At 31.6% G+C, this 22,853-nt stretch overlaps 1 protein-coding gene across 1 annotated transcript; it reads left to right on the forward strand.

Moving 5' to 3' along the window:
* The first annotated feature begins 12,375 nt into the window (after positions 1–12,375).
* On the forward strand, positions 12,376–19,510 carry LOC142326783 (putative phospholipase B-like 2). The gene is made up of 2 exons (XM_075369484.1): positions 12,376–13,177; positions 17,669–19,510. The coding sequence occupies exons 1-2, from the start codon at positions 12,598–12,600 to the stop codon at positions 18,724–18,726; spliced, it is 1,638 nt and encodes a 545-aa protein (XP_075225599.1). The 5' UTR covers positions 12,376–12,597; the 3' UTR covers positions 18,727–19,510.
* Positions 19,511–22,853: the final 3,343 nt, after the last annotated feature.

The raw sequence follows: 22,853 nt of genomic DNA on the forward strand, positions 1-22,853 counted from the left end.
CCAAATTGCAGAGCAAAATTGAACGATGTGATGCTGCAATTCCTCAATAAACGTTACATGTGTTTAAGAGTGTGTGATGTCATATTTAATTATGTGAATCGCACAATGGAGGCCACTTTTAATAACTATTGTAACGTACTCATTTTCCCATAAGGTTGTGTCACTCTTTGAACACCCTGAATATACATATATATATATATTAAAGATATTTATTGGAAATAAAGTTATTGCAAAATAAGGGACTGAAGTGTAACAAAGAATCAAATTTTCACAAATTATAATCCCTGATTTTAAAAACTAATCACAAAGGAAAAAAAAAGATTCAATAATTAGCTTTCTAAAAAATAAACATAAATGTTTGCCCCACTAATAAATTGCATTATTGTCTTACTTGAAACAAAGTAGTTTCCATATGCTGAAAAACAAACAATTTACACAAAATAAAAAAATGAGACTATTAAATCACAAACTTGTATGAAAATAATACTAGGTAGCAGAACAATAAAAGTTTAGAAAGAGGAAAAGAAAATGATTTTAGATCTAAGTAAAGTGTTTATGTGAATTTTGTTCTTCCACAAAAACTGACAAGAAATCCTTCTACAATGATATAAGTACATAGCTGATAACTGGCTTAAATCATTTCTTATATGTAGGAAACAACGCATAGAAATAAAGAAAAAGAGGGATGGAGTAGGTAGACGTTGTCTGTTCCAACTTGTCAGATTATTAGATGGTGTGCTACAGGTCCAACTTTACTTTTAATATTTATTTGTGAGCTGCTGTTAGTGATTAAGGAGTCAAGTAATATTTCATTCAGACAACAATACTTCTAATAAAAATACATTAAAAATAAGATAAGTTCATCAACATAAAACCCACTATTTAACGCCTTATTCAGCATAATTTAATAGTAAATGAAAACAAATCCAATTTTGTAAATGGAAATTTTATTTAAATTTTCCATTTACAGCCATCATAAAAGTTGATGGCTGAAGAATTATGAGATCCAATAAAAGACAGTCCATTGCATTCAATATAAAGATATTTGCACTGCATTAAATAATGAGAAATAAGTAATTATTGTGAAATACTTTAAATGCTCACCGGAAAACTACACTACAAAGAAAAATAACTTAATCCATAAAAGAACAGCTATTTAATTCTCACAATTATTTGAACAGTTAATTTAGGAAATTTTTATGCATCTTATAGATGTAGGTACACTGCTGAGTATCCAAACGTGTTTGCTTAAGAAGGCTGCTTGTCATAGAATGTGACACCCCCAGAGCAAACTAGTCTTGTATGCAGTTTTTTTAAAATAGTGGAGCTGAATTCATTAATATAATAAAAAAGTGGTAGTTTCAATGGAGACTTCATTCAGTATGATTTAATAATTGGAAATAAATAGAATCTTATATGTTTTAAAAGTAAATCCAGCAGACAAGAAAGTAATATTAATGCCATAATAATAATATTAAATAACAGAAATTCTTATCTTCATTGATTAATCTAACCTCATTTTGAACGATGAAGATTCCATTGTCAACAAAATTAAATACATCTTCCGAAAATTAATTTAAATATTTTTACAGTTTTTGTTTAGAATTTGGTGATACAATGCAAAGCAGTTTATCACTGAAAGTTAATTTCTAATGTACTGTAATCAATACTGTTTTGGAATTTTCATTTAAATAAAATTTAGAAAGCTTTTAAGCTACAAAAGAAAGGCATTATATTAAATGAAATAAATTAATTAATGTAAATTCGTAGAATAACATTATTTGAATGTAAGCCATCTTATGTAGGATCTAACCTCAGGGAACAATTTCCATATGACACTGGTACCTGTGATAATAGAAAATTTATTATAAACAGTATGAAGCAGTTTTTAAATGAAAATTTTGTTAAAGATTTCCTTTCTCTTCACAGTCATAAGTAAGTTAAGTAGTCTCACAAGTTTAGGAGATAAGAGAGTTAGATCAAAGTTTAAATTAACTTATATTCAATACTGAGTCATAAGGGGTGGTATTAAAAAAATTATCTGATGACTTGTACAAGAAAATGATGTATGAAATTAACAGTGATTGAATAATGTCAAGCCAGACAAGGACTTGAACCTAGAAACTTTAGGATAAAAGATGAATGATTAGATCTCTGATCTAGCAATTTCTGTGATAGAATTTTTACTTATTAAAAAACTGGTTAACATAAAAAAACTCATTATTTAAAACATTAGTCAATTATACTTTTCTTTTAGTTTAAGCTAAAATAAAAAGTTTAGTTTAGTTTAGCTTAAACTAAAAGAAAAGTATAACCGACTATTGTGTGCTGGTAAAGTAGAAGTACTACAATTATAAGTAAATCTACTACAGATGACATGTATGAACTTGTTAAACTAATTGTATTCTAATGAGAACAAAAGTTTGGCTCAGAACCTACTGAAGAAGGTGAGTCTACCACTGAATTTGTATTGATCATGCTACTTTTTTTTTTTTTTAAGGAAGATTAGTACTGTTGTTTACAGGATTATTACCTGGAAGATATTTTGTCTGACAATAAACAACATGAAGGAGGCGATTTAATCAGATATCGGTAAAACCTTTGTTGCTTTAGCCAATACTTGGGCCAATATCGTTCTCAAAAATAATTGATTATTTATGTGACTTGGAACTCTTCAAAAATTTTGGTATTTGTTGACATAACAATCTTAAATTTTAGTAATAGTTTTGAGCACTTACTCATAATTAAATGTTACTTTTGAAGATGTTTTAAAGTGGTTTATGATAATGAATTTTTTATTAATGACAACTAGACATTAGAAGTTATTTTTGTTTCTAATAATATTTACTTAAGTTTTAATGATGTGATTTACTTAGTAGGCTTACAAGATTCAAATTTATACTGTATAGACTAAAAAGTTATATAACAAACTGCTTTGATGATGCAACTGTTTATACTATTTGAATCTCTTATATATGACTTAATTATTCAGTGCTATGGGGTGGGACTTAGTGATTCTAATTTTTGAAAAAAAGAGTACCAGAATTACTGGAGGTTTTGCTCCTTATAAATCAAAATTATGATTGTTATTAATTTGTATATGTATGAAGTACTTGTAGGAATTAAAAATTTATTTCCTTAAGTTCTGTTAAGAAATAATGTAAATCATTATAATACTATTGGCAGAGGTTTTTATACAATTGATGTGCTTTTTTGCAGATTAAGCTTCAATATGAAACATATTAAATTGGGGATTTTACTAATGCATTTTAATAAATTATCCATATCTGATCTTGGCATGTTTTAAGATCTACATTTATGGGAACCGTTTACATGTAATTCTTTTTATTTTATGTAAGTATATTTAGACTGTGATACTTCTTGATTTTTATAATTAATATTATTTTGTTAACTTTGTGTAACTTTAATTTTATGACTAATATTATGTTTTGTGATTTTATTGATATTTTATGATAGTTTTTTTATTTTATTATGTTTTGTATTATTTTATTGATACTTTGTGTTTAGTTTTTATTTTTAATTATATTCTTTTATTTATCATTATCTTCTTAATTTTTTTTAATTTATGATGGGTGAAATTAAACTATGATAATTGCATGACTAATGCATGAAATATTAATAAACTTCCCAATAAGCTATATCTTTTGTTCTTATGTCTGAATGATAAAAGGATTTATTTATCTATTACGTTTAGGGTCACTGCTTGTACCACTTATACAGCTTCTAATAATGAATAGAAAAAATAAGGGTCAAGTATAAAGTGTTACATAGAAAATGTTTGAAATAATTTAGTGATATATATATACTAGCTTTTATCCGCGGCTTCGCTCGTGGTGAACCTTTAAACGAAATACACGAGCAACTATGTCATCTACCAAGAATTGATGAAAGATTTGCCTTGACCACGAAAGGAGATTGAAGTCGTACTCTCGAAGCATCATGTGATACGCATAAAAATCCATGCAGGAAACGTTTTTATTGGGAACTGGCTGTCTTGTTGTTGGATTAATGACTGGAATATTGAAATGTTATCCTGGCTCACCTTTACTGAAAATTAACAGATATTGCAAAGCATCATAAAATTTATGAGTATCGGCTATGCGTTTCAGCATATTATCATGTGCCCATAACACTATGTCTCGTGGAGAGCATGGGTCACCAGTAACCAAAACAGCAACTTCATTAATCATCGATGCATTATAACGCCTCATGTTCACCACGTGGAGTCCGATCATGAATGACCACTATGTAATTATCTGGAGGCCAGTTTTCTATTGCACTTTTAAAGGTATTTACCAACAAATTGTGGCTGTGTAACATTCGTTGAATTTTCAATACTGTATCTCTTTCAACTCCTTCAATATACTGACAATGACGGTTTACTTCACTTTCTTCATCACCCATAAAATACACCTGCAAAAATTTATGCTGTTCATTATCTGCTAGAAAAAGTGATCCAACAAAAAAGTGATGATATATCTGTTCTTGTACAGTAAAAGTTGGTGATATTCACCAACTTATCTCTTTATCTACTCCAAAGGATGTCATTTGGAAGCAAGAGTTATACAGGATCATTCACGGGAACCGGATGTTTTTGAAGTGGGTTGTACTCTGGCGTTCGTGGTGGGAGGGACACGTGGCTGGTGTCTGACGTTTCCTTTGTTCATAGCATTTACATTTTAGTCGTTGAGATGGAGCCGTGGACGCTAGACCAACGCCTGTACGCGTATGACAGTTTTGTGCGAAATGACGAATCCGTAACTGCTGTTCAGCGAGATTTCCGCCGTCAGTTTAATATCCATCGTAATGCAAGTGTCCCTTCTCGTAACACAAAATTGCGATGGGTAAACAACCTTCGAACAAGCGGTTCAATATTGAAGAAAAAACCACCGGGTCCCCGACGAACTGCTAGCACTCTGGAGGACATCGAACGAGTAAGGGAAGCCATTGTCAGAAGCCCACGCCGCTCCATTCAGAGGCATTCAGCAGCGCTTCAAATGAGCACAAGTACGGTAAGACGAATTCTGCATACAGACCTGCATTTCCATCCTTACAAGACAGCCGTCGTGCAGCAGTTAAACGAGCAAGATTTCACGCAGCGATTACAATTTTGTCGACAAATACTTACCATTTTTGAAGAAAATGAAAATTTGTTATTATTAATGAGTGACGAAGCCCATTTTCATCTGAATGGCTTCGTCAACAAACAGAATTGCCGGTATTGGGCAGAAAGAAACCCACATCAGCTTCACGAGAGACCACTTCATAGCCCAAAGGTGACTATCTGGTGTGCAATAGGAAAGGTCGGTGTTATCGGACCATATTTTTTTGAAGAAAATGACGCTGCCGTAACTGTAACAGTTGATCGTTACATTGCGATGTTGAATACGTTTTTCATCTCTGAGTTACGAAACCGGGGAATCGATTTTCAAAATGTGTTATTCCAGCAGGATGGAGCTACAGCGCACACAGCGAGGGCAACGATGGCTGTTCTCCGTAACTTGTTTCCGGGACGGATCGTTTCCAGATTCGGCGATATTCCTGGAGTAGTAGTAGACATTCCTTGAGGCATCACTACTTGAGTAGTTGCCTTTCTGAGTAGTTTTTTCTGTGAGGGTTTTTCTGAAATCGCGTGTGTACGGCAATAAACCGCGTACATTGGAGGACGTCATCACGTCACCCAGATTGATGTAGACATGCTGCAAAGAATTGAGGCCAGTTACCGTGAAAGGCTACAACACAATGTATTCTTTCTTTTTCTGTTTAGTCTCCGGTAACTACCGTTTAGATAATACTTCAGAGGATGATATGTATGAGTGTGAATGAAGTGTAGTCTTGTACATTCTCAGTTCGACCATACATGAGATGTGTGGTTAATTGAAACCCAACCACCAAAGAACACCGGTATCCACGATCTAGTATTCAAGTCCGTGTAAAAATAACATATAACAACAATGTATTGCCCAAATGGACATCACTTGCCGGACATAATTTTTCGTTCATGAGTAAGTAACAAATGCTTTGATTTAACAAGTGTTTCAGTACCAATAAAACTTTTTTAAAGTAAATATTCAATTTTTTATGACTATTTTAAAAACATCCAGTTCCCGTGAATGACGCTGTACTTTCTGATTTTACTTAAAAATTGCTTTGACTCATCTGTAACACTTAAATATAGAGTTTTCAAAGACTCATCTGGTTCACCAAGTAAAGGAAGCGAAACTTTACCACTGGAACAGCACATTCCAGCAGTTTCATCTTTCCATTTCAAAGCATCGCAATGCTGACATTTTCTATTCATTGAGCCAATACCAATTAAAGAATGCTTGTGGTATTCAAGTGAAGTATCATATTGAAATCCAGAATTATTAAATACAGACCAATTGTAACGCATTAAATTTTCAACGGCGCGCAATTTGCATTTCTGCATGAACGATTCTTTTCGCCTGCGATTGTTCTGGAGTTTCTCTCGCTCTTATAGCTGCCTGCTGTTCAGCTTGTCTTTCTAAACGAATTTGTGTTTGAATTGGCGTTTCAGCTGCTCTTAAGGTACTTGGCGTTCAGCTTGCTTATGTAACTTTTCTTGTCTCTGAGAAGTTGTTTCACCAGCCCTCAAAGCACATTTTCGCCTCGCTTGTTGTCGTCTTAGTTCTGCGTGAGCGAAAGATTCTTGAGTTCGAGCAACTTTTGCCGCCCGGGCCCGTGATGAATCCCTATACAGGTTAGATTCCCGCTTCCGAGGCATTTTAGAAAAAAAAAACAGATTAAAAACTGAAAATAGCATTAGAAGTAAAACAATAAACAGGTACATAACCTTAAAAACTGGAAAAGTTTTAGTATTGCTTAGAAGTGACAGAAGAATAACAATAAATATAGAAGGATTCGAAACAGCAGAAGCACTATACTCGATTGAATAGTGACTTAACCGTCGGTATTACAGTGTTCGATTGGTACTTTATTTCATTTACTTACTGGAAGCCAGATGGCGTTGAATTTGGTCAAATTTTTTGTCGGATGATCATACCTACGAATATAAATTTTTTCACCCTCCCAAAAAAATATTGTTTTTTTTTACTAAAAAGTACCCTATGTCCTTGGCAATACCTTTGAGAATATGTGTACAAAGTTTCATGATGATCGGTTGAGTAGTTTCTGCGTGAAAGCGTAACAAACAAACAAACTCGCATTCACATTTATAATATTAGTAAGGATATATATATATATATATATAAAATATAAAAACCCAGATAAATAAAATTATTCACTTAAAAATTTATGCGATATTCTTCCAAAAAATATTTATTTATATCTGTTTTGAACTATTACCCAGTTTTTTTTCAGTGACATTAGTTTTTTTTTGTATTTTGATTATGGCGTCCATTTTTAAGTGTTTAGAAAATCCTTTTATTGTTGTACAATCAGTACCATACCATAATGGTTGTAAGGAATCTGGTATGAGTTATTAGTTACAAAAATAAAATAGTCATTCTCTGAAATAACAAATTCCATACCACACTTGCTGGGTAGCACTGATTACCAATTGCCTTTGTCACTGAGCTTGGCATATTAGCATGCTAAGTCTAACAAAATGAAAGTAATACCCAGTCCTAAAACTGACTCCTTTACTTAGTTTAACTTAGGGACTGAGTGAATAGTGAATATCATTACTTTCAGAGAAAGCAAAGACTTGTACTTCTTGTATCACAGATATTTTACATGCATCTGAGCCATAAGAAAGACTGGGACAAATAATACAAAGCAACAAATTAATGTACTCCCTTTCTAGTACAACACATTGTGTTATATACTATTTCAACTAAGTTGAAGGATCCCTTTGAGTGTTCAAAAAAATATTTCTTGATCTGGGTTTGTGTAATTTTATTTTAATACTAAATCTGATTTAAACAATTTGACAGCATTCATATCTTCAGATATTAGTAACATATATGATGCAAAGATAAAACTAAAGAATAGCCTAAACACTGGATACTTCCTGCAAAAGTGCTTATACTTGCTATAATTAACTACTAAGACAGTATTCAGCCTCTCAGTTCGACAAGATCTCGCTTAATGGTTTTTTCCCTGACACTAAGTTTCTCTCACTCAAATACATTGTTTTCTTTTCTCAAGGTATTACTTCAGAAGATGAATGAGGATGATGAGTACAAATGTAAATGAAATATAGTCTTGAAAAGTCTCAGGTCGCGATCATTCCTGAGATGTATGGTTAATTGAAACCCAACCACCAAAGAACACCTGTATCTATGATCTAGTGTTCAGATCCATATAAAAGTAACTGCTTTTACTAGGATTTGAATCTTAGCTCCTAACTTCAAAATCAGCTAATTTGCAATGATGAGTTCACCATCAGACCAGCTCGGTGGGTAAATACATTGTATACTATTTTTTGTCTTCAGTCATTTGACTGGTTTGATACAGCTCTCCAAAATTCCCTAGGTAGTGCCAGTCGTTTCATTTCAGTATACCCATACATTCTACATCCCTAACAATTTGTTTCACATATTCCAAACATGCCTGCCTGCATAATCTTTCCCATCTTCCTGTCTCCCCAATATCAAGGCGATTATTCCAGGTTGCCCTAAGATGTGGCATATAAGGTTGTCTCCTTTTAGCTATATTTTTCCAAATACTTCTTTCTTTATCAATTTGCCGTAACATCTCTTCATTTGTCTCTTTATCCACCCATCTGATTTTTAACATTCTCCTATAGCATCACATTTCAAATGCTTCTAATCTTTTCCTCTCAAGTACTCCAATCATCCAAGTTTTACTTCCATATAAAGTTAATTTCCAAACATAAAATTTCAAAAATGCTTTCTGATCATTAAGTTAATTTTTTGTGTAAGCTAATTATATTTCTGTTCACCTGTGCTATTCAACATTTTATATCGTTCCTGCTTCATCCATCTTTAGTAATTTTACTTCCCAAATAACAGAATTCTTCTATCTCCATAGTCTTTTCTCACCCTATTTTTATATTCAGTGGTCCATCTACTTTATTTATACTGCATTTCATTACTTTCATTTTGTTCTTGTTTCTTTTTATGTGGTAGTTCTTGTGAAGGACTTCATCCATGCCATTCATTGTTTCTTCTAAATCTTTTTACTCTTTGTTAGAATTACTGTATCATCAGCAAGTCGTAGCATCTTTATCTTTTCACCTTGCACTGTTACTCCAGATCTAAATTGTTCTTTAACATCATTAATTGCTAGTTCTACATAAAGTTTAAAAAGTAACGGGAATAGAGAACATCCTTGTCAGACTCCCTTTTTTATTACTGCTTCTTTCTTATGCTCTTCGATTATTACTGTTGTAGTTTGGTTCCTGTAAATGTTTGCAGTTGTTCTTCTGTTTCTATATTTGAACCCTAAATTTTTTATAATGCCCAACATTTTATTCCAGTCTACATTATCAAATGCCTCTTCTAAGTCTATAAATGCTATGTATGTTAGTTTGTTTTTTTTTTTTAATTTTCCTTCTATTATTAATCTGAATGCTAAAATTGCTTCCTTTGTCCCTATACTTTTTCTGAAACCAAACTGGTCTTCTCCTAACAATTTTTCCACTCTCCGCTCAATTCTTCTGTACAGAATCCTAGTTAAGATATTTGAAGCATGACTAGTTAAGCTAATAGTTCTGTATTCTTCACATTTTTCTGCTACTGCTTCCTTTGGTATTATGATAATAACACTCTTTTTGAAGTTTGATGGAACTTCACCTTCTTCATAAATATTTTACACCAGTTTGTATAATCTATCTATCGCTTCCTCACCTGCACTGTGCAGTAATTCTGCAGGTATTCTGTCTATTCTAGGAGCCTTTCTGCCATTCAAATCCTTTAATGCTCTATTAAATTCAGATATCAGTATTGTATCTCCCTTTCATCCTCTTCGACTTTCTCTATAATACCAGTTTCTAATTCATTTCCTTTTTATAATTATACAAAGGGGTGGAAAATGCTGAATAATTATTCAATATATTCCACCCACCTATCAACCTTTTCTTTCATGTTATAAATCGATTTACCATCTTTATTTAACGCAATATTAGATTTAACTTATGTATCACAAAATTCTCCTTAACTTTCCTGTATGTTCTGTCTATTTCACCAATGATCATTTCTCTTTCCACTTCTGAACACTTTTCTTTAATCCACTTTTCTCTTACTAATTTGCACTTCCTGTTTTTAGTATTTCTTAATTGTTGATAGTTTCTTCTACCATATTCATCACTAGCATTCTTATACATTCTAAGTTCATCCATCAGCTGCAACATATCCTCTGATATCCAAGATTTTCTACCAATTCTCTTTGTTCCACCTAAGTTCGCTTTTGCTGGTTTAAGAATTTCCTTTTTAACAAAGCATGTTAAAATTCCCCATTCTTCTTCTATATTTTTTACCTTATCTTTTTTTATTCGGACCTCTTGTGATGTCCTCCTCAAAAATCTTTTTTACTCCTCTTCCTCAAGCTTTTTTAAATTCCACTGATACATCTGACACCTTTTCTTTAGGTTTTTAAACCTCAATCTACATTTCATTATCACTAAATTATGGTTGTTATCAATGCCTGCTCCTGGATATGCTTTGCAGTCGATAAGTTGATTTCTAAATCTTTGCTTAAGCATGATATAATATATTCAATACCTTACAGTATCGCCTGGCTTTTTCCAAGTGTATATTCTTCTATTATGATTTTTAAACTGGGTATTGGCTATTATTAAATTATACTTTGTGCAAAACTCAATAAGTCGGTCTCTTCTTTCATTCCTTTTGCCCGGCTCGTATTCACCCACAATATTTCCTTCCTTGTCTTTTCCAATGCTTCCATTCCAATTTCCAGCTGTTATTAAATTTTCATCCCTTTTATGTATTTAACTGGTTCATCAATTTCTTTGTATACACATTCTACCTCATCATCATCGTGTGGACTTGTAGGATATAGATCTTAACATTCATTGTCGGCTTAGGTTTTGATTTTATCCTGATTACAATGATTTTACTGCTAAGCTCTGTGCAATACTCTGCTCACTTCCTTATCTTCTTGTTTATTACAAAACCTACTCCTACTTACCCTTTATTTGACATGGAGTTAATTATTCTAAAATCACCTGACCAAAAGTAATTTTCCTCTTCCCACCGAACCTCACTAATTCCTACCACATATACATTTAACCTACCCATTTCCCTCTAAATTTTGTAACCTCCCTACCAACCTTTTTAGACTTCTAACATTCCACGCTCCAACTTTTAAAATGTTATTTTTTTATTTTCTGTTGACTCTTAGTAGTCCCCACCCAAACAGTGACTAGTTTACCTTTGAATATTTTACCAAGGAAGGCACCTCCATCTTTGTTACATGAAAATGCAGAAAGCTACATTTTCTTGGAAAAAAAAAGCAGCTGTAGTTTTCCATTGCTTGGGAAGCTGGGTAGTAATCAGTAGATTGACTGATGTTGATATGGCCACTTAAATCCTCCTGACGTACGTCCTTAACAAGTACTGATAGAGCTGCTGCTCTCTTTCAAGAATCATTCCTTAGTCTGGTTCTCAACAGATACCTCTCCGATATGGTTGCACCTTCGGTCTGGCTACTCTGTGTCACTGAGCACTCAAGCCCACTCACCATCAGCAAGGTCTCAAGATTCACAGAGGGAGATTGTATACTAAAATTGTAAACAAATTCATGTATAAAATAATGGTGAACTGTCAAATCGATCATTTATACAGAAAAAATTTGCTAGCCCTTGAATATGAATGCTATAAAAATAGCTCCACCTGCAGTGCTGCTGATGAAGGACTTGTTAATACCTTTCAAAAAAATCTTCTGGAAGCATATCTCCTAACTGGAATTTTTCTGTAAAATTTTTATTCCCTAAGACAATGAGTATAAAATACTATTATCAATACGTGAGAAATGGCATTTCCCCTCAAAACATATAAAATAAGTCTTACTATTCCATTTACTGTTTTATAGAAATTAATATCATACATTATTATTACAAATACACTAAAATTAATTCATTACTTATTTATGTATACATGAGTGTTTCCTTTTGTCTGACAAATAGCCGTTGTAGTAGCAGTTCTATTCATAGCTTTTACTTATCTTCAGTGACCTTTTGTTCATGTATGATAAACAACTAATTTCATAATAACAATAGATCTGAAATAATAATGAAATTAAACTTTATTAAAGATAAATAAAATTATTTACTATTTTTTTATTTGCTTTTTGTTATTACAACAAGGAACATACACATACTCATTTAATTTAATAAGTATAAGATAAACTCATTTTATAAACTTTGAACTAGTTATTGTCAGTCATCCAGATTAAAGACTATATAATGCTGATAACACACAACATAGAAATAAACAATACTAAAATTTACTTTCAGTTGTAATCAGTAAAATGTGAAATTGTATTGTTATATGAGATTTAATTTTCTTACGTGCAAAAAAAGAAAGCACAGTAAATATGTGTAAAAATTATTAAAAAATAATTTACAAGTTATTTTTATTGTGTTACAAACAGGTTATATATGTTTAAAAAATGAGTAATTTAATTTTTTCAATAAATTTTATTTTTTATCTTTGCGTTACAATTACTTCTGTATGTAATGGATATTATTCCAAATCAATTAAAATTTCTAAAGATGGTGATTGGTTAAAACTTTCTGAAAATAAACACTGGCTTGTCAGGGCATTGTACAAAAATGAAATCAATAAAACTGGTTTTGGTTACTTGGAGATAGAGACAAATCCAAATCTATCTAATGAATATCAAGCTTATTTTGCAGGATATATTGAAGGTTTAACTACTTCTGAATTAATATACAGTCATTGGTACAATACAGTAAAAAATGTTTGTACAGATACTGAAACAAACTGTACTGCAATTAATACATTTATATTACAAAATACAAAATGGGTGAAAGAAAATATACAAAAATATTCATCAGATCCTTACTGGCACCAAGTGAAATTATATTATACTCAAGTGGAGGGTATATTAGATGGATGTAATAGTTTGATACAAGATAATCAACTTACATGGATGGACATAATGTGGCTGAATATTTACGCTGATGTTTTGGATCTCCGTGAAGCACTTGGAGGTGAAGAAATTGTTGGTATGTAATTATACTTACTTAAGATTTAATTTACATTTTGATAAGTTTAAACAACCACATTTAAATGTATCAAATTTACAGCTAATTACAACCAATATATTTACACAGTAAAATCATTATGAAAACTTACAAACATTTGTCTAAATCAAGAATAAAGATTTGTCCAGTTGTTAATAATATTAGTTGTAATGAATTTTTGTTATTTTAACTATCAAATATTTAAAAAAATTAAAAATAAACAGGTGTTTAGTTTAGAATCAACATGTTAAAATAGCGTATTGAATTAATTTAAAAATAATTTCCTTTGATTTTATTTTTATCTACAAGAAAATGGGAGAGAGAATATTAAATTTTACCTGGGATTTACAACCATAGATAATTAAAAATCATATTTACTATATCAAAATGTTTGTATTAAAAAAAAAACAAGAAATCTTGGCACACTTTTAAAAAAAAATATCACTGGTATTTAACGGTAAAACCATTTTAATGTTTTAACAGTAACACACTAATATTGCTGATTAGTACAATATTTGATTAAAAAATTAACTTTTTATATCTGAAAATATTAACCAGTACCAATATACTGGGTGTTTGTTTTAAAATGCAACCCAAGCAAAACACTTTTTAGAAAAGTTAATACAATAATTTCAGATGAAGAGCTTGGCAGCACTACCTACCTATTGTTGTTTATAATCAGCTGATTGATTTTATATTTATTTTTTGTGAACAGTTAGTTATTTTTGTTTATCAGTGTTTTTTGTTAATTAGAAATGGTTTTAAACATGAAAGAAAGGATTTTTATTATGGATAATTATTTAATAACTAAATCTTTTGTTTTTTGCCAAGAAGCTTTGCAATCGCGATTCCCGGGAAACAAAGTATTAAATAAATCTTCAATTCATCACTTGATAAAGAAATATATAGAGAACAGGTTTTGTTTACAATCAGAGTTCTAGCCAGAAATGTTCACTACTTAATGACAAAACAATGGAAGATGTTAGGATAAGCTTTTTAAACTCACCTATCAAATCATTACAAAAACTTGCAGAACAAAAAGGAATATTTCTGTATCGTATCTTTAAAGCTATCCGGCTAGTTAATTTAATGCCACATCGAATTCATGTATCACATGAATTGCACCCAGTTTGATTATGCTGCTAGGATCCACTACTGTCAGTGATTTAATCAGTTTGTTCGGAAGAGCATTAAAGTGTTGGATAATGTACTTTTTACAGATGAAGCTTGGTTTCATTTGAGTGATTATGTTAATTGTTGTAATAATCACTACTGGAGCTCCAACAATCCTTACATCATCCATTTACAACCTCTACTACTTCCACAGAAGATTGGTGTGTTGTGTTCAATTTCTAGGTGAAGAATTACACTGATAAACCAAAAAAACTTTTTTCAATGTTCCTCTAAGTGTGATACCATTTCTTTAATTGCTTTTGGCATACATTACAGATCTGTCACATTGTCACTTACAACTCCGAGATTGTCTGGGAAAAAATCCAGATGTGAGTGGAAGAAATGTATTTTCAAAGACATATTGCATAACATACTTCTGTATGTATACTGTATGAAGTAAGAAGTTGATTAACAATATCATGCTAATTGTCGGTGTTTTGTTTGCCGAGAAAATTTTTTTAAACGTCATTAAATGAAGCCCAAGCTGCACTTTCTACGTTATTTAACATTGAATTAAATACATCATCTTTGACCAACTTTCTTATTTGAGGATGAACAAATATTCCTTCTTTAATTTTTCCTTCACTTACATTCGGAAATTTCTGCTTGATGTACAAAAATCCAGGACTATCCTTCTTCATTGCTTTTACAAAATTTTTCGTTAGTCCTTGTTTGATATGGAGAGGGGGTAAAAATATTTTTTTGGGTTCATCTAAGAGCTGAATGAATATTTTTCTCATTTGGAGTTAAGTTGTCTCATCTTTCCCACATTTTGTTAACATAATGTTTAATGTTTATCCCTAGCTCGACTGTCCCATTTGCCGAACTGTCTAACTCCATGCCTATTAAAATAGCTATAACTTTCAAATCACCACACGTGTTCCAGCTATATTTTCTATAATTTATTTTTTCAAGAACAATACAGTTACAATTACAATTGTAATATAATTTATTGTTCAGGTCTATGTTATTCTTCATCACTCCAGTCCTTATACAATTGATGAAAATTATGGCAGAATTTCTCAGTCAAATTTATTTATGTATCATATACACATAGAGTAGTGGTGGAATAAAACTACCTAGTTACACTCGATTTTCCAACTAGTGAAGGTCTAGTTTAAAGGCTTATAGCTCAGTTTGAAATTAACGTACATCATATAAGTCTGGGAATAGATGAGAAGTTTCCTCAAGAAATCCTGAACTTGTCTGTAAAAAAAATTATCTTTTAGTGACTTTTAGTCACTGGATTAGTAATGAACTACCCCAATCTAGATAAAAATACCTTACCTCCAGAAGATCGCTTCATGTCCTAAGGAAGCAGCATTCTTTTGGATAGGTTTGTTGGACTCATTTGATGGTCCATTTATGACTAGACATTTATAGTTTATGGGCTATACCTTGTTTACACTTTCCTCATTATTAATGCTTTTCCAGGATCCATATTATGATCTCAATTATTTCTTCTTTTTTAATTTTATTTTTATTAATGATATTATGATGTCACTTTTAATAAACAGTAGCAGATTCAATGTTACAACATCCATCTTGAAGGAGGTGCTTTCTACTCTAGGAATACGTCGCCAAGATAATGATAGTCCTTGACATCACATAACCAATCAATGTATGCTTTCATTGTTCTAAAAAATCTGATGTGGACACCACATAACTTCTTTGTATGCCTATTAAAATACAAACACAGATTTTTTGCTGGACTTCATTTAAACTTATTTCATTTGGAAACGAGATGCAATCCTCCAATTGTTTAATAAGTTGACAGTTAGTTACACAATTGCTAAAATATTAGTTTTTATTAACATCTAATATTTATATAATTATTAATTTTACAATTGTTTTTCATAAGCAAATTATTTTTAATTCTGAAGGAAAATAAGTGACCTTTTTATATAAAAAGTTAAATCAGTATAAGGCACCAAACATCCATATTATTGTAGCTAACAAGGCGAAGGCACGGGCTTCGGGTCACCAATTTGAACCATATTGCGTGTGTGAATAAAATAAATATTGTGTGAATAAGTATAGTGTGTGTGAATATTGCTTACGTGTCTTCATCGCAAAATACTAACACGCAATATTCAAGTGCACTCAAAAAGATGGCCCTGAAAATTTCCTTAGCATTTTATATTAATTTTGCTTCATGTCGCTCAATATATATATAATGTGGTGTAAGTTAGAAGTGTTGGATCCATAACCATGCACACTTCGGTTCGAATCCAACTATGTATATATATATTTCTTTTAACTTTTTTTTTTTTTAATTTAAATATATTGATTTATTAACCTCTGAATGTAAAAAATTTTGAATTAAAATGAAAAGTACATAACATTTTATTTCATAAGTTCTGATTTTTTTTTATATATTTTTTTGTATTGTTATTATTGAATATTATTTATTGTTAATTTTTTTTTTACAATCAGTAATAATTATTAATAAATCAATATATTTAAATCAGAAAAAAGGTTAAAAAAAAAATATGTGTATGAAATCTGATTCGAACCGAAGTTCCTTCCCCTTGTAAGCCAAATATTCCATTATTAAAATTTTATTTGGCTATAACTCTGGTACCAATGAAAATAAGTACCACTTACGATATCGTTGAAAAGCTCTCGATGAGGGCTTATTACTGCAATTAAGAAAAAGTTCAAAATCCAAATGTTTCAAAATTGAAACCTCGCTTTATTTAGAGATCTGACTGTATACACATTTTTGGCCCAGTCAATTGGAATCAAAAAGGGAGGTGCACAACTTGATGTTACATCAGTCCTAAATATAGAATTTCGACATTCTATGGCTAATCTTTTTTGAGATACATATGTACATACAGACATCATGCCAAAACTATTCAGGGATGGTCAAAATGAATATTTCTGTTGAAATCTGAAAACCGAAATTTTTTGCAATGACTAAATTTCCTTTACTTTTTACAAGCAAGTAAAAAATGGAGCTGTTTGTCTCAAATTTTCCAGAACATCTAAAAATTGAATTTAAAAATTCTGATTAACAGACTACTGTTGACTATTTCAGAAGTAACAGGGAATAATTTAATTTTTTAATTACAATACCTACAATCAAAAATGTACTTAAGAACACAAATGACATGTGTAGAGTGGAAATCCACAACTAATTAATATATTAAAAACTGTTTAAGAGAAGCTGAATAGTTCATAAAACTATTAATTTTACAATCTAAAAAAAAACACTTTATAAAAATAGTGATTGAACAATTATAAACATTGTTGTAATTAAAGCAATTATGTATACTTTTTTAACTTTTGTTACAGGTAACGGCCACTGTTCAGTTCTAATTAAAATATTGCCTGGATATAAGGACATTTATTTTGGACATGACACATGGTCTAATTATTGCAGTATGCTTAGAATACAAAAGAAATATATGTTAAATTATAAGAAATCTCCAAATTCATCTGAAAAAATACCAGGCAGCCAAGTATCATTTCCATCATATCCTGGATCAGTAGCATCAGTAGATGACTACTACTTAATTGCTTCTGGGCTTGCAACAACAGAGACAACCAATCAGATATTTAATAAAAGTCTATGGAGTACTATAACAACTGATAACATTGTATGGGAAAGTATACGTTCAGTAATAGCCAATAGGCTTGCATCTGATGGAGAATCATGGAGCAATATTTTTAAATTATATAATAGTGGTACTTATAACAATCAGTGGATGATTTTAGATTATAAAAAGTTTAAACCAGGAAATCCACCAACTACTGGTGCATTTTGGGTATTGGAACAAATACCAAATAAAGTTGTAACAAGTGATTTAACACAAGTATTAATAGATAAAGGTTATTGGAGCAGTTACAACATTCCATATTACAAGGACATATATGAACTTACAGGATATGAAGAAAAATTTAAACAATTAGGTAACTGGTTCTCACATGATAATGCACCTAGAGCTAAAATTTTTGAACGTGATCAAGCAAACGTAACCAATATGGATTCTTTTATGAGTTTAATGCGATCAAATAATTATCAACATGATCCATTTGCACATTGCCAATGTGATCCTCCTTATAGCGCAACTGGAGCAATATCAGCAAGAGATGATTTAAATCCTTCAAATGGTACATACCAATTTAAAGGGCAAGGTCATCGTCCAGCAGGTGCAATAGATGCTAAGATAACAAATTCCAGTTTATTTCTTAACCTACAATTTATTGCTGTTTCTGGACCAAGTACTGGAACAGGTGGAGCGTTACCAGTATTTAAATGGAGCACTAGTGATTTTAGTAATATAACTCACATGTCACATCCAGACGTATGGGATTTTAAACCTGTTTTACATAAATGGAAGTTACATTGAATAATTCTACTTACAACAGAAATCAGTGATTTTTCATTTTGGGCAACATTAATTTGGATACCAGGACATTAGATTTAGTAAAATATATATTAATATTTCACATTTTATGCTACAGTGTAGATATATTTATAAATACTGATCAGTGCATGCTTGCAAAACCTAATTCTCTGTAGTAAGAGGCATGAACACTTACTGATATGGAGTGCTTTTGAAGTATTATTCCATCTTCAGGGTTAAATTATTAGAAATCACACGTATAGGTGTGTGTATCTTTGGCAATATTAAAAATTCCTTCTTCTACCACGATTATGTATTACAACATCTTCAGTACCAAATTATTAGAAATTAAACATCCATATGGTATCTTAGGCAGTATTAAAAAATCCTTCTCATACTGAAATTTTATTCCATGGTATGAAAATACCTTGGTAGAAGAAGGAATTTTTAATATTGACAAAGATACGCACAGCTATACGTGTGATTTCTAATAATTTGATGCTGAAGATGAAATAATACTTTAAAAGCTCTTCATACTAGTAAGTGTTCTTGCATCTTTTAATATATTTTGTTTTAACATAAGATTTATTAATTACACAATTAAACTATATTCAAATAATACCTCGATAAGCACAGGAATACAGTACTATTTCAAGGCTTGTCAATTATCACTTAAGTGAGAACTGGATTTGGCATTGTGTAAATAAGAGAATAGGTTTAATATTGATGATGAAATTTGGAATGTAACATTATTTTTAAGTGGAATAAATGGTGTTTACACAGTTAATTCATTTTATATTTTTAATTTCACCATTTCATTCATCTTGATTATTTTAACACTGATTTGTATATGCTTGGCAATTCCATCTTATTCTAACTATGCTGAGGCCATTTAAACAGCAACTGTTGTTATATAAAGGAATATTTTCATTTAAAGAGTAAATAGTAATTTGAACTTGTAGATACATCTTGATATTTGCTAAATTATAAAGAATGTCCATTCTAATTATGGATTAGAACAAAATCTGCCATTGTGTCTAGATATCAGCAGCAACACACAATACTTTTTATTACAACACACATCACTTTACCATTTTAGTTTTGTGAAAGTTGAAACTGTTTTTCGAAAATATGATCACATACATGGCGCCAGTTTGGGCGCATAGGTTGGAAAGAAATAGAGCACTGCTTCAAAATTTAAGGAGTGCCCAGCGTAGAGCCATGATAGTATGCACTGATGTATTTAAAACAACCTCCTAAGAGGCTACTACTGTATTGGGAAAGGCTCTCCCAATCGATTTAGTGGTGAAAGTTCTAGCAGTCATGTGGAAGTTGCGAAGAGGTCGGGAAGCCAAGGCATTTGGGATGCGGTTTTGAGCCGGGCCAGAACCGGAGTGGAACGGTGATCACAATGCACCGGAACAAAATTTCATAAAGTTTGCCCATCTCCCATCTGCGGAAGAAGCTATGGAGCCTCGCGATGGAAACATGGCAGCTTGAATGGCACACCACGACTAAGGGAAGATCATTGTATAGTTTTATACAGGATCTGGGGGGGATTTTAAGGGCGTCGGGTGCCCAGGTGCTCACCAACCATGTAAACCTGAACCAATGTCTGTTTCGGTTTCGCCTGGTGGCTGATGAGTTGTGTGTCTGCAGGGAGGTCCAGTCAAATGTGCATATGATGTTCGACTGCCCTGCTCTTGGGGGGGCAGAAATCGAGCCACCCTGGAACTTAGAGGTCGGGGGGAAACTTGGCTGCTCACAAACGGCGAGTCAATGTGGCGAGAGCTGCATTGTCAGACTGTGTGGGAGTTCCTCGATGAGGTTGCTATGTTCAAACGTCATGTTAATTTTAAGGGTTGTGTAATGTAATAATGACTCCTAAGCTCTGTTGTAGGAATCCTTCCTTGAGATAATGGCTGGCCACCATCCAAACTAGCTCCAAGCGCTGTTAAATGGTGGACAGGTACCAGCTGGCATACAGCGACTGAGGCGTGGCAGCCTAATAAGGTATAAGAACTTCGATAGTTTTAATTGTAACAAGGGGTGCGCCTCCCCGATTTAGTTTTATTGTTGACAAGTGAGCGACTGGGACACTTAAGCGGGTGCTGTACGGCACCCTGCTTAATTCGCTCACGCAAGTTAGGTAGCTCATTAGGAGCAGATAGGATCGAGGTCGCTATACCGTTTTTAGAGGCACAGTAGCTGTTTTTTGGCACGGAACATTTGGTCTATGCTCTAGGGCGATCGAATGGGGTGGTGGTGGGAGAAATGCCAGCTAACCAATTACCATTTTAGTTAATAGCCTACTTTTTTAAATTGGCATTGACTCTTTAGGTCATTAAACAATAATTAATTCTAACAGGATGTAGTGTACTGTGTTCATGTTTTATTTCTGGGATCAACAGCAACCAGTTTATAACATTGTAAGTGCCTTACGTCACTTCACAATCTTAACATTTTCAGGATACCAACTATCTAAGTAATGTAATATTAAGTATTGTAGAACTATCACATTGATAGGGAGTTGAGTTTTTTGTTGAATATGGATCAGCTTTTATGTTTTAGCATGCACAGAACTGAGTTGTTTGAATTAGTGTTTACTTTTTGTTAACATATGCAAACCATGGCCAGTGATGTAATGGCAATGTACACCATGAGGTAAAGCACACAGTTAAAGTGTAGAGTTTAGAGTATAATAAATGTTTAATATACAATATTTCCTCCATAAATGTTTAACAAACTCCTTATGCTAAATGAATTGTGCTTGTTACATAACTAATTTGGTTCACTGAGTGTGGTTCCAAAATTAAACCATTTTTATTCCTGAAACAGTTATAAATATATTTTTTATTGCAATTATTTAGTTATACATAATACTCCATATAATTTGCTAACTGAATTTAAAATATACTTCATAGGGGTAAAATAATAATCAATTTGTTTAGATTTCAATTATTTTTTTTGATTTATTATAAAGTTCTTCTGAGTATAAACTTCATAGAACTAACATTCTTTTATGAAATTATAAATTCAGTTATATTATTATTATTTGCTAAAATTGAATTTATTGAATTTTTTCAAGCATACAAACTTGTAAATAAAAAAAATTCTTTTTGGTTTTCAAGTAATAAAACTTCCACGTTTGGTGATTAATCTTTTTTCTTATTTATAATATTCGGTATTAAAATAAAATTTGTTCAGTTACAAGGAATAATTTAAATAAGTAGCAATTTTAAAACTGGTTTTAAAAAATTAGCCTGAATGAAAAGGTTACACTACAATTAATTGTTACCTAAATCATAGCATTTAAATCACTTTCAGAGGTGGACTACATCACAGTGATATGATTTAGTTTTCAGATTTCAAAACCATTTTTCAAAGCAATCAAATGAAATAAAAAACTAATGCTAATTAATATTAAGAAAAATCTATGTGTTTCCTGACTGGCTTTTCCAACTTCTGTCTGTCTGTCAGTAAAAAGAGTTATGTTTTATTAGCAATATAATAATAATTTGCCTGGATTGGAAGTGACTTGGCCAATAAGTTGACAAAAGCCTATGATTACTGACTAACAGAGTAATCAATAATAAGTTTATTTTATAATTTTATATTATACATAGTAACAGAAATGTCTAAAACTTAATGAAAATCTACCACCACTATAAGGAACTATATCTACTCTTGAGAATAAACCATATTAAGTAAATCCTGATTTTTAAACACAATATGAATCTGAATAACAAATGTCACAAATCTTATTGTCAAATTCAATATCATATCTTGATAACGTAATTAAGTTTTTCAAATGAACTGAGCTCATTCTACAAGTAAATAATAATAGGACAACTATACTGGAGGACAGTAGAACAATATTAAATAGAATTTACTGTTACATTAATCACAGAACTTCTTCACATCACATGTGGGTGATTGAACTATTCTATTTTGCCTTCAGATCTGTCTAGGCATGATTATATTTAAGAAGTTTTAAAGCTCAATTCTCAAAAAAGGTAAATATAACTGAAAAAAAAACAACAGACAACACAGTTGTAGGACTTTCCCATCATGTGGCTTTTTGTTATGCACAGCTTGCATACACAACTTAATTTTAAATATTTATCATT

Source organism: Lycorma delicatula, chromosome 6 (genome assembly GCF_047948215.1).
Source record: "Lycorma delicatula isolate Av1 chromosome 6, ASM4794821v1, whole genome shotgun sequence".
Taxonomy (NCBI): Eukaryota; Metazoa; Arthropoda; class Insecta; order Hemiptera; family Fulgoridae; genus Lycorma; species Lycorma delicatula.

What these genes read in the sequence shown, in the direction of transcription:
- LOC142326783 (XM_075369484.1), top strand. Translation starts at nt 12,598, where the DNA reads ATGAGTAATTTAATTTTTTCAATAAATTTTATTTTTTATCTTTGCGTT. An exon ending in TGGAGGTGAAGAAATTGTTG is followed by an intron (nt 13,178 to 17,668) that starts GTATGTAATTAT and finishes CTTTTGTTACAG; the next exon opens with GTAACGGCCACTGTTCAGTT.